The sequence below is a fragment of the Scardinius erythrophthalmus genome, assembly GCF_964197995.2.
Source record: "Scardinius erythrophthalmus genome assembly, chromosome: 1".
In the NCBI taxonomy this organism is placed as follows: Eukaryota; Metazoa; Chordata; class Actinopteri; order Cypriniformes; family Leuciscidae; genus Scardinius; species Scardinius erythrophthalmus.
This window is the reverse complement of record NC_138221.1, coordinates 14,019,738-14,037,186: the sequence shown is the minus strand read 5'-3', so window position 1 is coordinate 14,037,186 and position 17,449 is coordinate 14,019,738. Positions and strand designations below refer to the sequence as shown.

Here is a 17,449-nt window from a genome sequence, read left to right as displayed (position 1 = left end):
GTTGGGACAGAGACATTGCACCATCCCCTCTGTCCTCATTGCCTCAATCCCTGAGGACAGACCAGGGCTGAGTTCAGCAGTGTGTGACCAAGAAGAGGAGGAGCCAGGGGCAGCATCCGCACCAGCACCACGAAGAAGGCGAGACAGAGATGATGAGTTTTTTTACTTGATTAGAGAAGACATGGGACTGCAGAGGCGAGGAGAGCACTGGAGAGTAGGGAGAGAATGGACAGGCTTTCTCTTCTTGAAAGAATTATTGAGAAATATACATCTATATTCTTGTTTAACTTTTTTTCACCTATATTTTTTAAAAGGAAAAAAATCTGTACATTTATTTATTTTTATGCAACTTTAAATGTGTAAATAAAAGAGAATTCATTGCTCTGGACATTATTTATTTTTGTGATGATAGTCAATTTCTACATTAAACAAATTATTCTATACCTTTTTTTCCACCCAACTATTTACAACATACGTTAAACATTTCAAAATCAACATTAACATTTAAATTTACAGTACATAAAATAAGAAAAATTATGTAGACTTTTATTCAGCTGAGTGGGAGACCCTGGTGTTGCTGCTTGACCGGGATGAGCTCCACAATAGAGACCCTGGTAAGGCTTCTGCTGGTGGGACATCATCTGGGATGCTCTCCAGAGTGTTTAACTGCATATTTTCACTATCCACTAAGTTGTCTACCAACAGGTTTGTAGGGCTGACTCATGGAATAAATACTTTTAATAAGTACTTTTAATAACCACTAATACCACATTGGCGAAAAACTCCCGATGAAGAGCGGGAGAAACATTCGCACTGGACTTTTTATATTCAAATGGGGTTAAAAACCTGTGTAAATATATTTACCATGGTCCATTTATGTGCATAATAAAAAGAATACACTAGCCTACAAAATCGCATCAAGGTAAGATATAAATGAACATTTGAATCTTCAGCTAAGCCGAAAGTATGACCTGAAACATCCTTAATGCCATGTCCTTCATTAAAATATAAAACATAAAAATGACAATAGCCAGTTCTGGCTCCATAGTATATCAAATGAATTGTCAGGATGGCAGCATACTCTCGCACCGTTGCCAGGAGCGGTAATCGGGAACACCTGGCTGTGCAATTAGGAAATCCTATGGAGGCTACATGGTGCGTCCTTCGGAGGACGCATAGGCTGCATCCTTGAAGTCTTCAGTCCTTCGAAGGATGCAGCCTTCACATTGGGACACAGCTGTTTTCTCAGATAGGCTACCGCGGCACCGCCGGCGCCTACCGATAGCTGGGCCGGCCCTACCGTAACGGTACGCGTCAGGGAGGATGGATGGGAGGAAGAGGCCAGGAGGTATGGAAACTTTGTTTCGGCTACAGAATAAAACATTTTAAAAGATAATTGTGACTTTTTATCTCACAATTGCGAGTTTACATCTCGCAATTCTGACTTTATTTCTCAGAATTGCGAGATATAAAGTCAGAATTGCGTGAAATAAAGTTGCAATTGCGATGTTGGATTTGTAAAAGTTACCAGGAACAGGCCAACATCACTGGGACGCCAGGTATCACCGTTGAGCCCTCCTGTGATGTGGTGGGTTCATCAATGAAACATAAAAAGAGGGAGCCCACCGGATGACTCTGATGACGTGCCTACTCTCCCATATTTGATGACAAACTGCCTCCCATAATTCCTATTCTGCAATATCAAAATATCTGCAAATGTCAAGATCAAGGATTCAAGGATTTAATTGGAAAGTGCTCTCACATAAAGGAGATTTACATCTTGTCCTGTGTTTAAAAACTTTCAGTCACATGATGTCCGTGGGACAAAGTATAGTCATCATAATGAGAAATGTTCTAATAATAATGAGATACTTTCTTGTAATAAGAATTTTACATAGTAATGAGATACTTTCTTATAATTATAACACAGTATATCATAATAATGTAAAAAATGTAATAAGATAGCATGCCACCACCAAGATGCCATGTTGCTCATCATGGCTGTTAGGAAACTGACTTACACAGGAGAGACTTTAATGCTCAGCACATAAAGACGTGAATGGCTTCTCTCTGCTGTGGATCCTCTCATGTCTTTTCAAATCTGCTGATCGACTGAATCTCTTGTCACAGTGTGAACACTTGTAAGGTTTCTCTCCAGTGTGAATCCTCCCATGCGTTTTTAGATATGATGAGTTAATGAATGTCTTGTCACAGTGTAAACACTTATAAGGTTTTTCTCCAGTGTGGATCCCCTGGTGCTGTTTTAAATGTTCAGCTGTAATAAAAGACTTCCCACACTCAAAACACATGTGCTCTCTCACACCAGTGTGAATTTTCTCATGTCTATGTAAATTTGACCGCACTGAAAAACTCTTTCCACACACAGAACATGAATGCGGCTTCTCCTTCGTATGAACTGTCAGGTGTGTCTTCAGGTGTGATATACAAAGAAATGTTTTGCCACATTGATCACATATGAACGGCTTCTCACCTGTATGAACTCTCGTGTGAATCTGAAGTTTTTGTTTGCCTGAGAATCTCTTTCCACACTGATCACATGAGAACGGCTTCTCTCCAGTGTGGATCCTCATGTGGATCTTGAAGTTAGTTTTTTGTGTGAAGCTCTTCCCGCACTGATCACACGTGATCAGTCTCTCTCCGGTGTGAACTCTCATGTGAAGCTTAAGATATTTTTTGTTTGAGAATCTCTTTTCACACTGATCACACATGAATGGTTTCTCTCCAGTGTGAATTCTCATGTGAAGATTAAGAGTGTGTTTATCTGAGTAACTCTTTTTGCATTGATCACATGCGTACGGCTTTTCTCCAGTGTGGATCCTCATGTGATGCTCAAGATTTCCTTTGGTTGTAAAACTCTTTCCACACTGATTGCAGGCATATGACTTCTCTCCAGTGTGGATCCTCATGTGATGCTCAAGATTTCCTTTGGTTGTAAAACTCTTTCCACACTGATTGCAGGCATATGACTTCTCTCCAGTGTGGATCCTCATGTGAACATTGAGGGATGATGATTGTTTGAAACTCTTTCCACACTGATCACATGCGTGTGGCCTTTCGCCAGTGTGAACTCTCATGTGAATCTGAAGATTTTCTTTGCATCTGAATCTCTTTCCACACTGATCACACTTAAACGGCTTCTCTCCAGTGTGGATCCTCATGTGGGTCTCAAGACTTTGTTTGGTTGATAAACTCTTTCCACACTGAGTGCAGGTGAAAGATTTATTGGCTCTTCTTTTCTTTAAAAGTGTCTTTCTAGTCCTTGAGCGACTCACATCTTCACTCTCCTCCTTCACTTCACTCAGTTCTTCACTCTCCTCCATCACTTCACTCAGTTCTTCTCTCTCCTCCTTCACTTCACTCAGTTCTTCACTCTCCTCCTTCGCTTCACTCAGTTCTTCTCTCTCCTCCTCCACTTCACTCAGTTCTGCACTCTCCTCCATCACTTCACTCAGTTCTTCACTCTCCTCCTTCACTTCACTTAGTTCTTCACTCTCCTCATTTACTTCACTCAGTTCTTCACTCTCCTCTTTCACTTCTCTCAGTTCTTCACTCAGTTCTTCACTCTCCTCCTTCACTTCACTCAGTTCTTCACTCTCCTCCTTCGCTTCACTCAGTTCTTCACTCTCCTCCTTCGCTTCACTCAGTTCTTCACTCTCCTCCCTTACTTCACTCAGTTCTTCTCTCTCCTCCTTCACTTCTCTCAGTTCTTCACTCTCCTCCTTCGCTTCACTCAGTTCTTCGCTCTCCTCCTTCACTTCACTCATTTCTTCACTCTCCTCCTTCACTTCACTCAGTTCTTCTCTCTCCTCCTTCACTTCACTCAGTTCTTCACTCTCCTCCATCACTTCACTCAGTTCTTCACTCTCCTCCTTCACTTCACTCAGTTCTTCACTCTCCTCTTTCACTTCACTCAGTTCTTCACTCTCCTCCTTCACTTCACTCAGTTCTTCTCTCTCCTCCTTCACTTCTCTCAGTTCTTCACTCTCCTCCTTCGCTTCACTCAGTTCTTCACTCTCCTCCTTCACTTCACTCAGTTCTTCTCTCTCCTCCTTCACTTCTCTCAGTTCTTCACTCTCCTCCTTCGCTTCACTCAGTTCTTCGCTCTCCTCCTTCACTTCACTCATTTCTTCACTCTCCTCCTTCACTTCACTCAGTTCTTCTCTCTCCTCCTTCACTTCACTCAGTTCTTCACTCTCCTCCATCACTTCACTCAGTTCTTCACTCTCCTCCATCACTTCACTCAGTTCTTCTCTCTCCTCCTTCACTTCACTCAGTTCTTCACTCTCCTCCTTCACTTCACTCAGTTCTTCACTCTCCTCTTTCACTTCACTCAGTTCTTCACTCTCCTCCTTCACTTCTCTCAGTTCTTCACTCTCCTCCTTCGCTTCACTCAGTTCTTCACTCTCCTCCTTCACTTCGCTCAGTTCTTCTCTCTCCTCCTTCACTTCTCTCAGTTCTTCACTCTCCTCCTTCGCTTCACTCAGTTCTTCGCTCTCCTCCTTCACTTCACTCATTTCTTCACTCTCCTCCTTCACTTCACTCAGTTCTTCTCTCTCCTCCTTCACTTCACTCAGTTCTTCACTCTCCTCCATCACTTCACTCAGTTCTTCACTCTCCTCCATCACTTCACTCAGTTCTTCACTCTCCTCCTTCACTTCACTCAGTTCTTCACTCTCCTCCTTCACTTCACTCAGTTCTTCACTCTCCATCAGGTCTGAAATCAAAGAGAAACGGTTATTTCATTTTGAGCACAAGAAAAATAATGAATATGAAGTGAAAGAACATAAAAAAGAACTCTGATGTAATAACAAAAAGTACTTTCCATAAATTAGGTACATTGATGATAATTATTTTAAAACATTATAGACACAAATTTCTGTAGAAATAACTTAAATATATTTGATTATTGACACAATCATCTAATGTAAAATGTAATTTATTTTACTTAAAACTATTTCATTATTACAGTCCAGTCACACTAGACTTTTAATTCCAATGACTCCCATTCATTCGCATGTGAATGTGGGAAACCAGAAACACAAGTTTCGTTGCATTCCAGTCCAAGTTGGAACGCCAAATAATTATTTGAATTAATAAAAATGACCGAACGCACGCGGAACACCAGCACCCGCCATTTTTAAAACAGCTAGAATGTAAACACACAGATTATAGCCTATATATGAAGAGTTCAGATGCAAAAACCTCTAAATGCCATCTGAAATTTCCTCCTAGAATGATCATTTTTATGAAGCTCGTATATTTAAGTTCAGTAATTTCACTTAAATGGCAATGAAAATTACCTATTAATTGCCATTTAAGTGAAATTATTGAACTTAAATATACAAGCTTGATAAAAATTATCATTCTAGAAGAAAATTTCAGATGGCATTTAGAGGTTTTTGCATCTGAACTCTTCATATTTACTCCATAAACTAACTATACAAACATGGAAAACAGTAATAGATGGGTCTCTAAACCTTTATGCTGAAGAGAAAATCCAACGCAACTTTGAGGGGACCAAGTCAAACATTATTATGTATTTCTGCTCAGCTAGCAACACAGGACATCAACCACACGGCATAGGCTAATAACCTTTTTTTCATATAATGTCTACTTTCTATAACAGTTCTATCTAATAACATGTTAAACAGTACTGTTAGACAGATCGCTAACTAATGAACACAGAGAATGCGAGCATTGTTTGCTCTGGCATTCTCAGCGCCGCCAAAATAAAGGTCCGTCACTCCGTCAAAATAAAAGTCGCCGTGCTTGCGTCACTCCCTTACCCCTCCTACCAGTTCCTACAGTATGGCCACTTGGCCAGTGCGAACGCAAGCAGTGAAACCGAGTTTGGGGGAGAGTAGTTCCTAGAACTGTTTAGAAATGGACAGTTCCTATAACTAAGTTCCTGTAACTACTTGGTCGGAAAGCGGCTATTGTTGAGCATAGCTCTGATATACTTTGCCACCCTGGTCAAGCTTGAAGAAACCTCCAGACCCGTGGCTGCCACCATCTTCAGTCAGCTAGAGGACCTCAACATGTTGTTTGAGTATGGGCGCACCGCAGAGGCTGAGGACTGGTGTCCCCGCACCAGAGAGCAGATGAAGGAGTTAAATGACGATGAGCGGTACACTTGTTCTGAGATGTTTAAAGAAGCATTGGCACAATAGCCGCTTTCCGACAAAGTAGTTACAGGAACTTAGTTCTAGGAACTGTCCACTTCTAAACAGTTCTAGGAACTACTCTCCCCCGAAACTCGGTTTTGCTGTTTGCGTTCGCACTGACCAAGTGGCCATAGGAACTGGTAGGAGGGGTAAGGGAATGACGCAAGCACGGTGACTTTTATTGTGACGGCGCGACGGACCTTTATTTTGGTGGCGCTGAGAACGACAGAGCATGCAACGCATTCTCTGTGTTTATTAGTTAGCGATCTGTTATTAGATAGAACTGTTATAGAAAGTAGACAGTATATGAAAAAAAGGTTATTAGCCTATGCCGTGTGGTTGATGTCCAATGTTGCTAGCTGAGCAGAAATACATAATCATGTTTGACTTGGTCCCCTCAAAGTTGTGTTGGATTTTCACTTCAGCATAAAGGTTTAGAGATCCACCTATCACTGTTTTCCATGTTTGTATCTAGTTTCTGGAGTAAATAGGCTGTAATCTGTGTGTTTACGATAGCTGTTTTAAAAATGGCTGGTGTTCCACGTGTGTTCGGTCAATCAGTGTACACTAACGTCACGGGTAGTTCCTTTGGTGCTGGTTTAGACCCTACTCTGAAGTAGGACCTAAATTAGTTCCTCCAAATGGAGTTCCTAGAACTAAAATCGTTCCTAGTTCCTGCGGTGTGAACACGCCGACATCCGGGTACTTCAGCCAATAGTTCTAGGAACTGTGAAAAGGTTCCTCCGGTTGGAAAGCGGCTAATGTTCTACCAAGCTTCAGGCTGTGATGGAGAGACATCCTTCCACTGAACTATTTAAAGCCCTCCCAATCTTTGATCCAGCCAAGGTATCTGGCTTAAAACCTGATATGTCCCTGCTTTGAGCAAGGTGTCTGCAGAGGAGTGACATCGTTACACCTGTATGGACAAGAGTGGTGCAGGCGAGGTTAGTGCAGTGGAGTGGTGGGCTGCAAGGGAAGATCGAATGCCAACACTTGCCCCACTGTACCTTCATCTCCCCACTACTTCAGTGGATGTGGAGAGACTTTTTTCCCCACTATTCTTCTCTTCTGACACAGCACAGACGAAGCCTAAGCGAGGACAATGTTAAGATGATGCTGATTGCCAAATTCAACAACAGAGACTCAAAATAAGCTCCAAACTCCACACACATTCCTGGGGTCCGTTCTTCGTACGGCGCTAACTCACTTAGCTGGATTTGATTGTTGGCGATTTGGCATGATCTTGGATTGTTTGGTTCTTCGACGCTCATCCTGGACTTGCTGTCATAGCAACATGTGCGCAAACTTAAACCTGCTCGTAGCCGGCTTATTTCATGTTAACAGGATTAGACCGCGGCTTCATAAGCAGAGCTGATACGGGAAGTCCAGCGCAGCGCGATAGTGCACTTTCTGAGATATTCTGGCGGCGGTGTTGCAACAATCTATAGAGATATTCTTAATGTTACTCAGAAAACAGGTCACAGGTTTAATTCGTTTGAAGTAATTGTGCTAAATGTTACTCTCTTAGATGTAAGAAAGAAATCCCTATTATCTCTAGCCTTGGCTACCGTATATAGACCGCCTGGGCCTTACGCTGATTTCCTAAAAGAGTTTGCAGACTTTCTGTCAGATCTATTGGTCAATGTCGATAAAGCATTAATTGTTGGAGATTTTAACATACACGTCGATAACACAAATGATGCGTTAGGGGCTGCTTTACAGTTTTATTAAACTCATTTGGGGTCAGGCAAAACGTCACTGGTCCCACTCATCGGCTTAATCATATGCTGGATTTAATTATATCACATGGAACCAATCCAACCGATATAGATATTATACCACAAAGTGATGAAGTCACTGATCATTACATGGTCACTTGCATACTACGTACTGCTGAAATTTGTCACGTTGCGCCGCGTTATCGACCAGGCAGAACAATCCTTCCAACCACTATAGATAGATTCTCAAATAGCTTACCTGATCTAACTCAGCTGATTAGTGAACCCAAACAAACAGATGAACTAGAGGAAATGACTAGCACTATGAGCACCATTTTCTCTAGTACATTAAACATTGTTGCACCAATTAGATTAAGAAAGGTTAGAGAGAAAACTAAAGCACCATGGTATAACAATACTATGCATGTTATCAAGAGAGAAACTCGTAATTTAGAGCGTAAATGGAAACAAACTAATTTAGAGGTCTTTAGAATCGCGTGGAAAGACGTTATAAATATGTATGTCACTGGCAGTTATAAAACCGCTTATTAAGAAACCACAATTAGATCATAATAATCTAGCAAATAACAGACCCATTTCAAATATACCTTTTATGTCTAAAATACAAGAAAAAGTTGTGTCCGCTCAATTGTGCTCTTTCTTTCAAGAAAATAACAAGTTTCAGTCAGCATTCAGACTGCATCATAGCACAGAAACTGCGCTTGTTAAAATTACAAATGATTTACTTCCAGCTTCTGACCAAGGCTGTATCTCAATACTAGTTTTACTCGATCTTAGTGCTGCGTTCGACACTATAGATCACACAATACTCTTAGATCGACTACAAAACTACACTGGTGTTCATGGACAGGCATTAAGCTGGTTTACTTATCTGACCGCTACCATTTTGTATATTTAAATGGAGAAAAATCTATCATAACTCCAGTAAACTATGGAGTGCCGCAGGGATCTGTGTTAGGCCCTTTGTTATTCTCAATATATATGCTGCCACTTGGAAATATTATAAGGAAACATGTAGGGCTGGACCCGAATATTCGCATATTCGTTCGGTGGGTTGGTATTCGATTTGATCATTTGACATTCAAATATTCTTTTTTTTTTTTTTTTTTGCACACCTGGGATCCCCCGCAAAATGGTTCTCATTCGCGCTTGAATAAGGCCGGCGACACACTGGCTGCGTGGTGTGAGCGTCTCAGCTGAGTGGCGTGTCCGTTTTTTGGCTCCCATGTTAACAGGTTGGAGTTTGCACACTGCCTGTGTGAGACACTCAGGTGCGGCTCGAGCCACGCGGAAAACGCGTGCATGCTAGAAATAGAACCGACGCCTGTTCCAGCAACAGGACTGTTCTCCAGCTAGAACGCAGAACAGCGGAGTTTGTATGGACCGAAGTGCATGCCTGAGCTTGTGTTTTGGGTTAAGCTGTGTTGCTTTGACATTGTGGAAAATAATTTAACTTAATTTCATTTTTCTTTATTTAAATTTCATTTTTTCCTTTATTTAAATTTCGTTTTTCTTTATTTAAATCTACCCTTTATTGTGTCAGTAATTTGTTAGTCAGAAAAATATTAGACCACCTTAAGTATTGCTTAAGTTAACAGACCTGTGTGTGTGCGTTTTATATCACTAGTGCAGTGTCCGTTCTCGGAGTATATAAGCCCTGCCCGCGTGAGGTGCGCCGCTTCCCGCTCGTGCTGTTCTGTAGTTTACTGTTTATTAATTCTGAACGTGTCACGTCTCGTGTCCATCTATATTGCACCAAATGCGACACTGCACTCTCTTGTGAAGTCGATTTGATGAACAGTTCTCGAAATAATCAAAATTCAAACGGACATACAGACACATAGAGGTTCCTGCCTTTATTAGAGAGAAGAATATGTTCAGCACCCTCTCTCCGAAGCTTCGATTATTCGCTGTTCATTACTACCGAAGCTACGAAGCTCAAAAAATGGTATTCGGACTAGCCCTAGAAACATGGAATTAGTTTACATTGTTATGCTGATGACACTCAAATCTAAAATTTCATCACGGCCAGATGAAAATGCTAAATTATCCAAATTGACAGAGTGTGTTAAAGATATAAAAAATTGGATGACGTGTAATTTTCTTTTATTAAATCCAGACAAGACAGAGGTACTAATCATCGGTTTAAAAAAACGCCCACAAAACCTCTCACACCACAACTTTAACATAGTAGGATGTCCTGTTACTTTATCCTCTAGAGTAAAAGACCTGGGTGTTATACTAGACTGCAACCTGTCTTTTGAAAATCATATTTCATATGTTACAAGAACAGCCTTTTTCCACCTTAGAAACATTGCTAAGCTACGTAACATGCTATCTATTTCTGATGCAGAAAAGTTAGTTCATGCATTCATGACCTCGAGACTAGATTACTGTAATGCTTTATTAGCCGGTTGTCCTGCATCCTCAATAAACAAGCTACAGTTAGTCCAAAATGCCGCCGCTAGAGTTCTTACTAGATCAAGAAAATATGATCATATAACACCAATGTTAACATCACTACATTGGTTACCTATAAAGTTCCGTATTAATTACAAGGTATTGCTACTGACTTATAAAGCCCTAAACGGCTTAGCTCCAGTCTATTTAACCAATCTTCTATCGCCCTATAATCCATCACGCTCTTTAAGATCACTAAATTCAAAGTCCACCAAAGGAGGGAGAGCATTTTCACATTTAGCTCCAAAACTCTGGAATAGCCTTCCTGATACTGTTCGTTGCTCAGACTCGCTCTCCCAGTTTAAAACTAGATTAAAGACGCATCTCTTCAGCCAGGCATATAATAATCATATAATACTTTTAATCTTACAGTTAAATCCGGTCTCTACTTCATAAACGCCAGAGGAGAACTGGCCCCCGACTGAGCCTGGGTTCTCCCAAGGTTTTTTTTCTCCATTAGGTCACCTGATGGAGTTTTTCGGTTCCTTGCCACTGTTGCCTTTGGCTTGCTCAGTTGGGGATACTTAATTTAATTAATCAATCAACAATACTATTGATCAGCATTGCCAAACGTGGACGTTTTCCACTAGAAACAAACATTGATGTATTATTTTAATTTAATACTGTGAAGCTGCTTTGATACAATCTGTATTGTGAAAAACACTATATAAATAAACTTGACTTGACTTGACTTAATACAACTTAAATCAGATATTGCTTAAGTAACGCTTACAACCCTGTCAGCCATTCTGGAAATTTAATTTACTTGATACAGTTTACTGTTTATTGCTTAAAAAATTAATAAAAAAAACTATATTAAGAAATGTCCAACATTTCTGTAACATGGCTGCAAAAACTTGCAAATCAGATATAAAACAGAGCTAAAATTATATTTGGTTTGATGTTGACAATTAATACGGCAGGTGAAGCTGGTTTCAATGAATGAAGAATAAAGACCAACTTCAGCAATTATTGGAGAATTACTGTGGGAGGAGCTTCACTGATCACGTGACTGAAGTAGGAGGGGCTTCACTGATGATGTAATTGCTGTGGGAGGAGCTGATCTGCCAAAATCAAAAAAATATCAGTTACTGAGTTTGTTTTAATAGGGTCAAAGACCAGATATTTAATTTTAGTGTCTGATTGATATTAAATTTACAAAAGTGATTTTGTATACATAGAAAACAGTAAATGCAAGTGTAATGTATACAATGTAATGTATATGTAATGTATATGTTCAAATAACTTTTGTGGAGACAAAATGTCAGAATTTAGTATAAATAATTTTGGATCATCATTCAGTGTAACATCTGTATGTAAAAATATAACAACATAATTATTCTGACTATTTTCTGAAGAGATCAGACTAAATGTCATTATTTTTCAAATGATTAAAAGCTTCTTGCTGACAAATAAGTGGTTTGAAGAATATTGGGATAAGATAGTGGGAGAAGGATAAGTATAAAGACTTAAAGGTTCTGTATGTAACTTTTTTTATAAAATGAATCCTTTTTTTATTGGCCGTCTGTGAAGGGGTTGTAATCACACATTACATTGATCCACTTTTCGTGTTTTGCTATTACCTCTGAAGGCCAGTAATCCTATTTTTATGTGAAGTCTCCGGGTCGGATTTTCTGCGAAATCCACCGGATGTGACGTGCATGCGCGCTCCCGAGCCTACAGTCTATTGCAACTGCACTGCAGCTAACGACATGGAGTCTGATAACACCAAAAAACGACCTGCCTCCAGCACAACACAGACTCCAACACAAACTCCAAATATATATATATATATATATATATCTGCTGAAGCTCGTCAGGCCAAACGTCAATCGGATCGACTCAGGACGAAAACACGGATCAACATCGGCAGAGCGTTTGAATTATGGAGAGACCTCCGTTTTGAAATAGCAAGGTAAAATATAACATACATAAGACATGAAATGAATACAAAAGACTGTTCCATGATAACAAAAAGCAGGTGCTTTAGGATGTAACTTTTATTTTATGTACTAGATCTACTGTCTAACGTCACTCATCCCACTACTATCATATTGTTTATAATACACATTTCCAGACATGTACAGTACAGTAATATTACTTCCTACTGTCTTATTGTTACACTGAAATTGTCCAGTCTAGTTGACTAACCGTTTTCGTTTTCATTCATTGACCTATGTTGACATTGCTGATTGTGAAAGATACATGAATAGTTAGTGAAATAATGCTAGATAACACCACATGTCGGCAAAATACAGTCAATGTAACGTTATCATGGTACGAGCATGGAGCATTTGTTCTACGTCAAGCTGATAAAAGTAGCCTATTATGGTAATGTTGCAGTGGGAGTTTACAAGAGTTTCCAGCATGTTGTGTGATGCTTTCTCCGTTGTGTTGAAAGTCTCAGTGTGGCCGCCGGTAGTGAGTTCGCGCTCTTGAGTTTGAGCACGCGCAGGGTGCGATTTGTGAAAAAAACAGAGGGGGGGATGTTTTGAAACATTTTTATTCATAAAAATAAACCATGAGAACATGAACTTCATTCACTGCATTTGCTGCTCTGGACCCTTTTCATTGTTCCCAGCTAGCTAGCTAGAGTTTTCGCGCTGAAAAATTACATAAATATTTGTAGGCTACTTGGTGACATTCTGAAAAGCCGTACATGGATCAAAGCTAATGGACAGAATCAGATAAATCAGAGCTTAGATTCTCTGCCCGAGCCGAACTTGACCCGACCCGGGCCGGGCCCTTGATCCAGCACTTGTGTTACAAAATGCAACACGTCACTTGTCATGTTCAGCGTCCCCTCCACTCGCTCGCATCACACCGGGCCCGGGATAATAAACTTTAAAAATATTTATTTTGTTTAAAAAATATTCTATATTCTAAAACCTTGTTGAATTAGAGTTGTAGCCTACTAGGCCTACTCCTCCTAGGCCATCCAAAGTTCATCCAAAGTTCATTCATGTTCATTTTCGTGTTCTTCCTTGTTCACGTTTTTTTTTTTTTTTTTTTTTTTTACGTTTCTTCATTCGGATCCATTTGCGATCCATTTCATTCTGAATAAACAAACAAGGCAGTTTACATGATTTGTCCTTGTTGCATTATTAATTAAGATAATAATTAATAAATGCACGCACAATTATCCGTGAACTTGATAAATGTTGCAGATATGTTTTACTATGCACAAACAAATGCCTTTCAACTTATGTGTGCAAAATTCAGAAGCAGTAAATGAATGTGCAGAAATTTGTACAGAGATTCTGTAGGCCTACTATGTGTTATAGCCATTAAATAATAAATTTAATAAATAAATAAATAGGCCTAAATAAATTTAGTTTCATATTTGTTAAAATATTATAATGTTGTTGTTTTTTTTTTATCTATGTTGATTATGAAAAGTGAACAGCACGAAGATAGGATTTGCAGTAGGCTATATCGGGAGACTTGGAGTGGGTCAGACATGATTTTGACCACTTCATTAAGTTTTGTTTTGTAGAAAGCCTTTCTTTAAAGTGAATTTCGTTTTGTATAAATTGTATCTTAATTTTAATACATTTTTCATCAACGAATTGCATGTATTTAAGAAGCAAATATAGCAGACATAAGCCCTATTCGGACGGGACTAGTTTTCCAAACGACGTTTGAGTTACAATTCTTATCAACCTACGTCTGTGATTTCATGTACGGATTCAGACGGGACTAACATCTCCGTGTTTATTACCGAGGTAGGAGTGTCTGTTTTACATGTGGGCATTGCAGAAGATCACGTGTTCAGAATGCGTGGATTGCGTATGGTCATTTGAAATTAAGTACTTTTAAAATTAAGCACTTTGAAATATAAAGTAAAACGTCCTAACGTATTTAGTGTTTTGTAAACCTTTTATAAAAATTGTAGTATAAAAAAAAAACTAAACATAGATTTATCATCATGATTTTATAGAACTGGGTTCTTATAATAAACCCACCGGAATAAAAAGTTTTAACTTACACGTTAAATATAATTTACACGTTATGTAATTAAGTGCAGAAATGAAAGTAATCTTACCTGAAACTGATATTACAGTAGCCAGTCTTAACAGTTTACGTGATTTGGCTCTTCTTGTTGATTTCATTTTTTATTTAATTTTTTCTTCGCAGTGTAGGCTACCAAACACATTTACATCCATTATCGGTGCGCAAAAAGCAGAAACTTGAATACCGGCGCGATAGTGAGAGATTGTATGGCAGTTCACGTTGACCAAAACACATAAGAAAAAGCGTTTTGGAAAAAAAATGTCCGGTAATCACAGACATTCGCATTCGGACGGGATTAGATTTCTCTGAGGACCGCCGAGTTTGACGAAAAACAGTAGGTAATTTGCTCTGGAATTTTTACAGAGGTCGTTTGGGAAAAAGACAGGCATGGCAGATTCGGACAGGATTAAAATCTCAAAGTACGTCTGTGAAACAGGTATTTCTCTAACGTCCCCCTGTGAAACTAGTCCCGTCCGAATAGGGCTATAGGCTATAATCATGGAGGCGCCCGCGCGCCCCGGTCACTTGCACTGCACGTTAACTAGAGCGCATATCATCATAAATTAACCGAAACTCAGTGTATGCCTCACAGAGAATATTAAGAAATATATCTAAAGAAAACTTGAAATGTCTTTAAACGAAACAATTTAAAACGAAAAGAAATAGGCAACACTCTGATGTAATTCATGCATTTCTCCATATAGCCTATATGTGCATTCACTACGGAGATGGCGATCGTCAACTTCATCTTTGCTTCATCTCAACTTCCCTGGCGCCACCTGGTTATAACGGCCCACGTATTAAAAAAAAAAATGTGTGTAAAACTTCTCTCTCTGGTCGGGTTTAAATCGGGCTCGGGCTCATGATTACAGTTAACGTGTCGGGCAGGGCCGACAAAGTCAATTCGCCTCATTCGGGCTTCGCGTCTACCGCGCCGCAGGACCTCTAGACGCGCGTAAACGCGTCTTTACATTGACTTAACATTGAAATCACTCGCGCCAGAAACTCAAGAGTGAGTGAGTAATCAAAAAATCTTTGCGTTTAGTCTCAATTGAGTAAAACACCGTATGTGTAACTTCGGCCATTCTCAGTGGTGTGACTGGGACACTAACCCTGCTTGTCATCATAGAAACAGATAATCAGATTGTGATTTTTATTCCCGCTTCAGTAATATGCTGAATATGCGGCGTAAAAAAAGACCTGCAACCGTCTCGCAAGTGTTGATAGGCTATTACTCGTGAGGTGTAACCAATCATATAGCGCCGTGGGCGGGACATTGAGCAAGTCTTCAGAGTGGTAATAGAGGCTGCGGAGCCTGCAGTCAAAGTAGCGCATTTCAAAATAAAATGGACTTTAATCAAACCACGGATCCGTGATAAGTTTTGTGATCCGCCTCGCCACTAGTGTAGTAGCACTGATCACTTTGAGGGGGGGATAAATTTATCCCCACCGGGGATAAAAATAATTAAGCAGAGGCAGGGATACATTGACCAGAAAGGGGGAAATCCCACGCATCCCCCCCGGCAAATCGCACCCTGAGCACGCGCACGAGCGCTGTTGTTGCAATCTGAAACATCACCGCTAGAGGCCGCTGGATCCTACATACAGCACCTTTAAAATGAAAATGAACGAGTATTTTGGGGCTGCACTATGATCCTAATATACAGTGTTTGAATATGTCATCAAATGATTCTCGTTCTAAATATGACTGAAAACAAAAATTATAAAAAAGAAATAAATATTTATAGAGAGAGAGAGCGAGAGAGAGCATTTATATCTGTCTGTCTATCATACAGCAATTTTTATTTCTAATTCTAACATTATTCTGTTTATTCGTTAAAATAATGGCAGATATCTAGAAAAGTAGCAAAGAACTGTAATTAAAAAACAAACATCTAAAAGCCAACAATTACCCTCAGTCTGCTGACACCAATGCAATGAGCTTTAAGTGTCAATTTACAGGAGATCTGAAGACATCAGCATAATAAATGAGGTGAAAACAGTAACTATTGTCATGAAATAAAGAGTATTTTCAGCAGATCTGTTAATATTGATGAGCCTCAGACTATCAACACTCATTCAACAAGCCATTCAGGATCATCAGCAGATCATCTCACTTTATTCTGAGTGTTTGCTGTTAGAAACACATTATTTGAGTCAGGATCATGATAAAAGACTGTTAAACTGCTATATTTAAAGGTTTTATGATAAATATATTCATTACAATAAAGTAATTATATCATTAAAATCTGCAGAAACTGAAAACGACCATACCACTTATGTACAATTATGTACTTATACAATATTTTTTATGTATTCAACTGTAGAAATGTACAAAATTTACAATCACTAAATATGAAATTGGAAAATTACAGACTGACAATAACGCAAGGATAATTAAACTAAGAAAATATACATCTTAATATCAAATAACCTTCTCAAATGTATCACACAATAAATGTAACACTGTGTACTTACAGACATTGCGTCTAACAGATGAAAAGAAAGGTAATGTTTAGAGATGTCACACAGCTACCACATTTTGCTGAACTATTGCAGTACTACTAGTACTTCCTGCTTCCTGAGCTAAGAGGTCGTCAGTGACTGCTTTTCAAAATTAAAGTCCTCACTAGAATACACATTTACACAATGATATATCCACTGAAAATCTAAATTCAGTCCTGCACATGGTATTTTATTTAAAGTTTATTTTCACATTCTGCTGCACTTTACTTCACTGTAAATTGCAAAATTACTGTGAACATCAATGGCACCTTACATATGACTTATTTTAATCATTCCTCTGTGATAGTTATTTTTGTGTATTATATATTATGAAACATTAATGCCAATAAAGTAGTTTGAAGTTTAACTGACAGTACATTGCCACAACTTTTCTTTCAAAACAAAGTAATTGTGTAATTATAATTATAAAAGAGATATATACACATACAGATTATCACATTATATATACACAGTGCTGGTCAGAATTATTTGCCCCCTTGGTAAATATGATGAAAGATGGCTGTAAAAAATAAATCTTATTAAAAA

At 39.1% G+C, this 17,449-nt stretch overlaps 1 protein-coding gene across 1 annotated transcript; it reads right to left on the bottom strand.

Moving 5' to 3' along the window:
* Window positions 1-380: 380 nt before the first annotated feature.
* Window positions 381-16,974, bottom strand: LOC308693922 (uncharacterized protein). Its single transcript, XM_081371079.1, has 2 exons — window positions 16,877-16,974; window positions 381-4,735 (listed from the first exon to the last, which is right to left on the bottom strand). The coding sequence occupies exon 2, from the start codon at window positions 4,728-4,730 to the stop codon at window positions 2,034-2,036; it is 2,697 nt and encodes an 898-aa protein (XP_081227205.1). The 5' UTR covers window positions 4,731-4,735; window positions 16,877-16,974; the 3' UTR covers window positions 381-2,033.
* Between the last annotated feature and the right edge of the window lie 475 nt (window positions 16,975-17,449).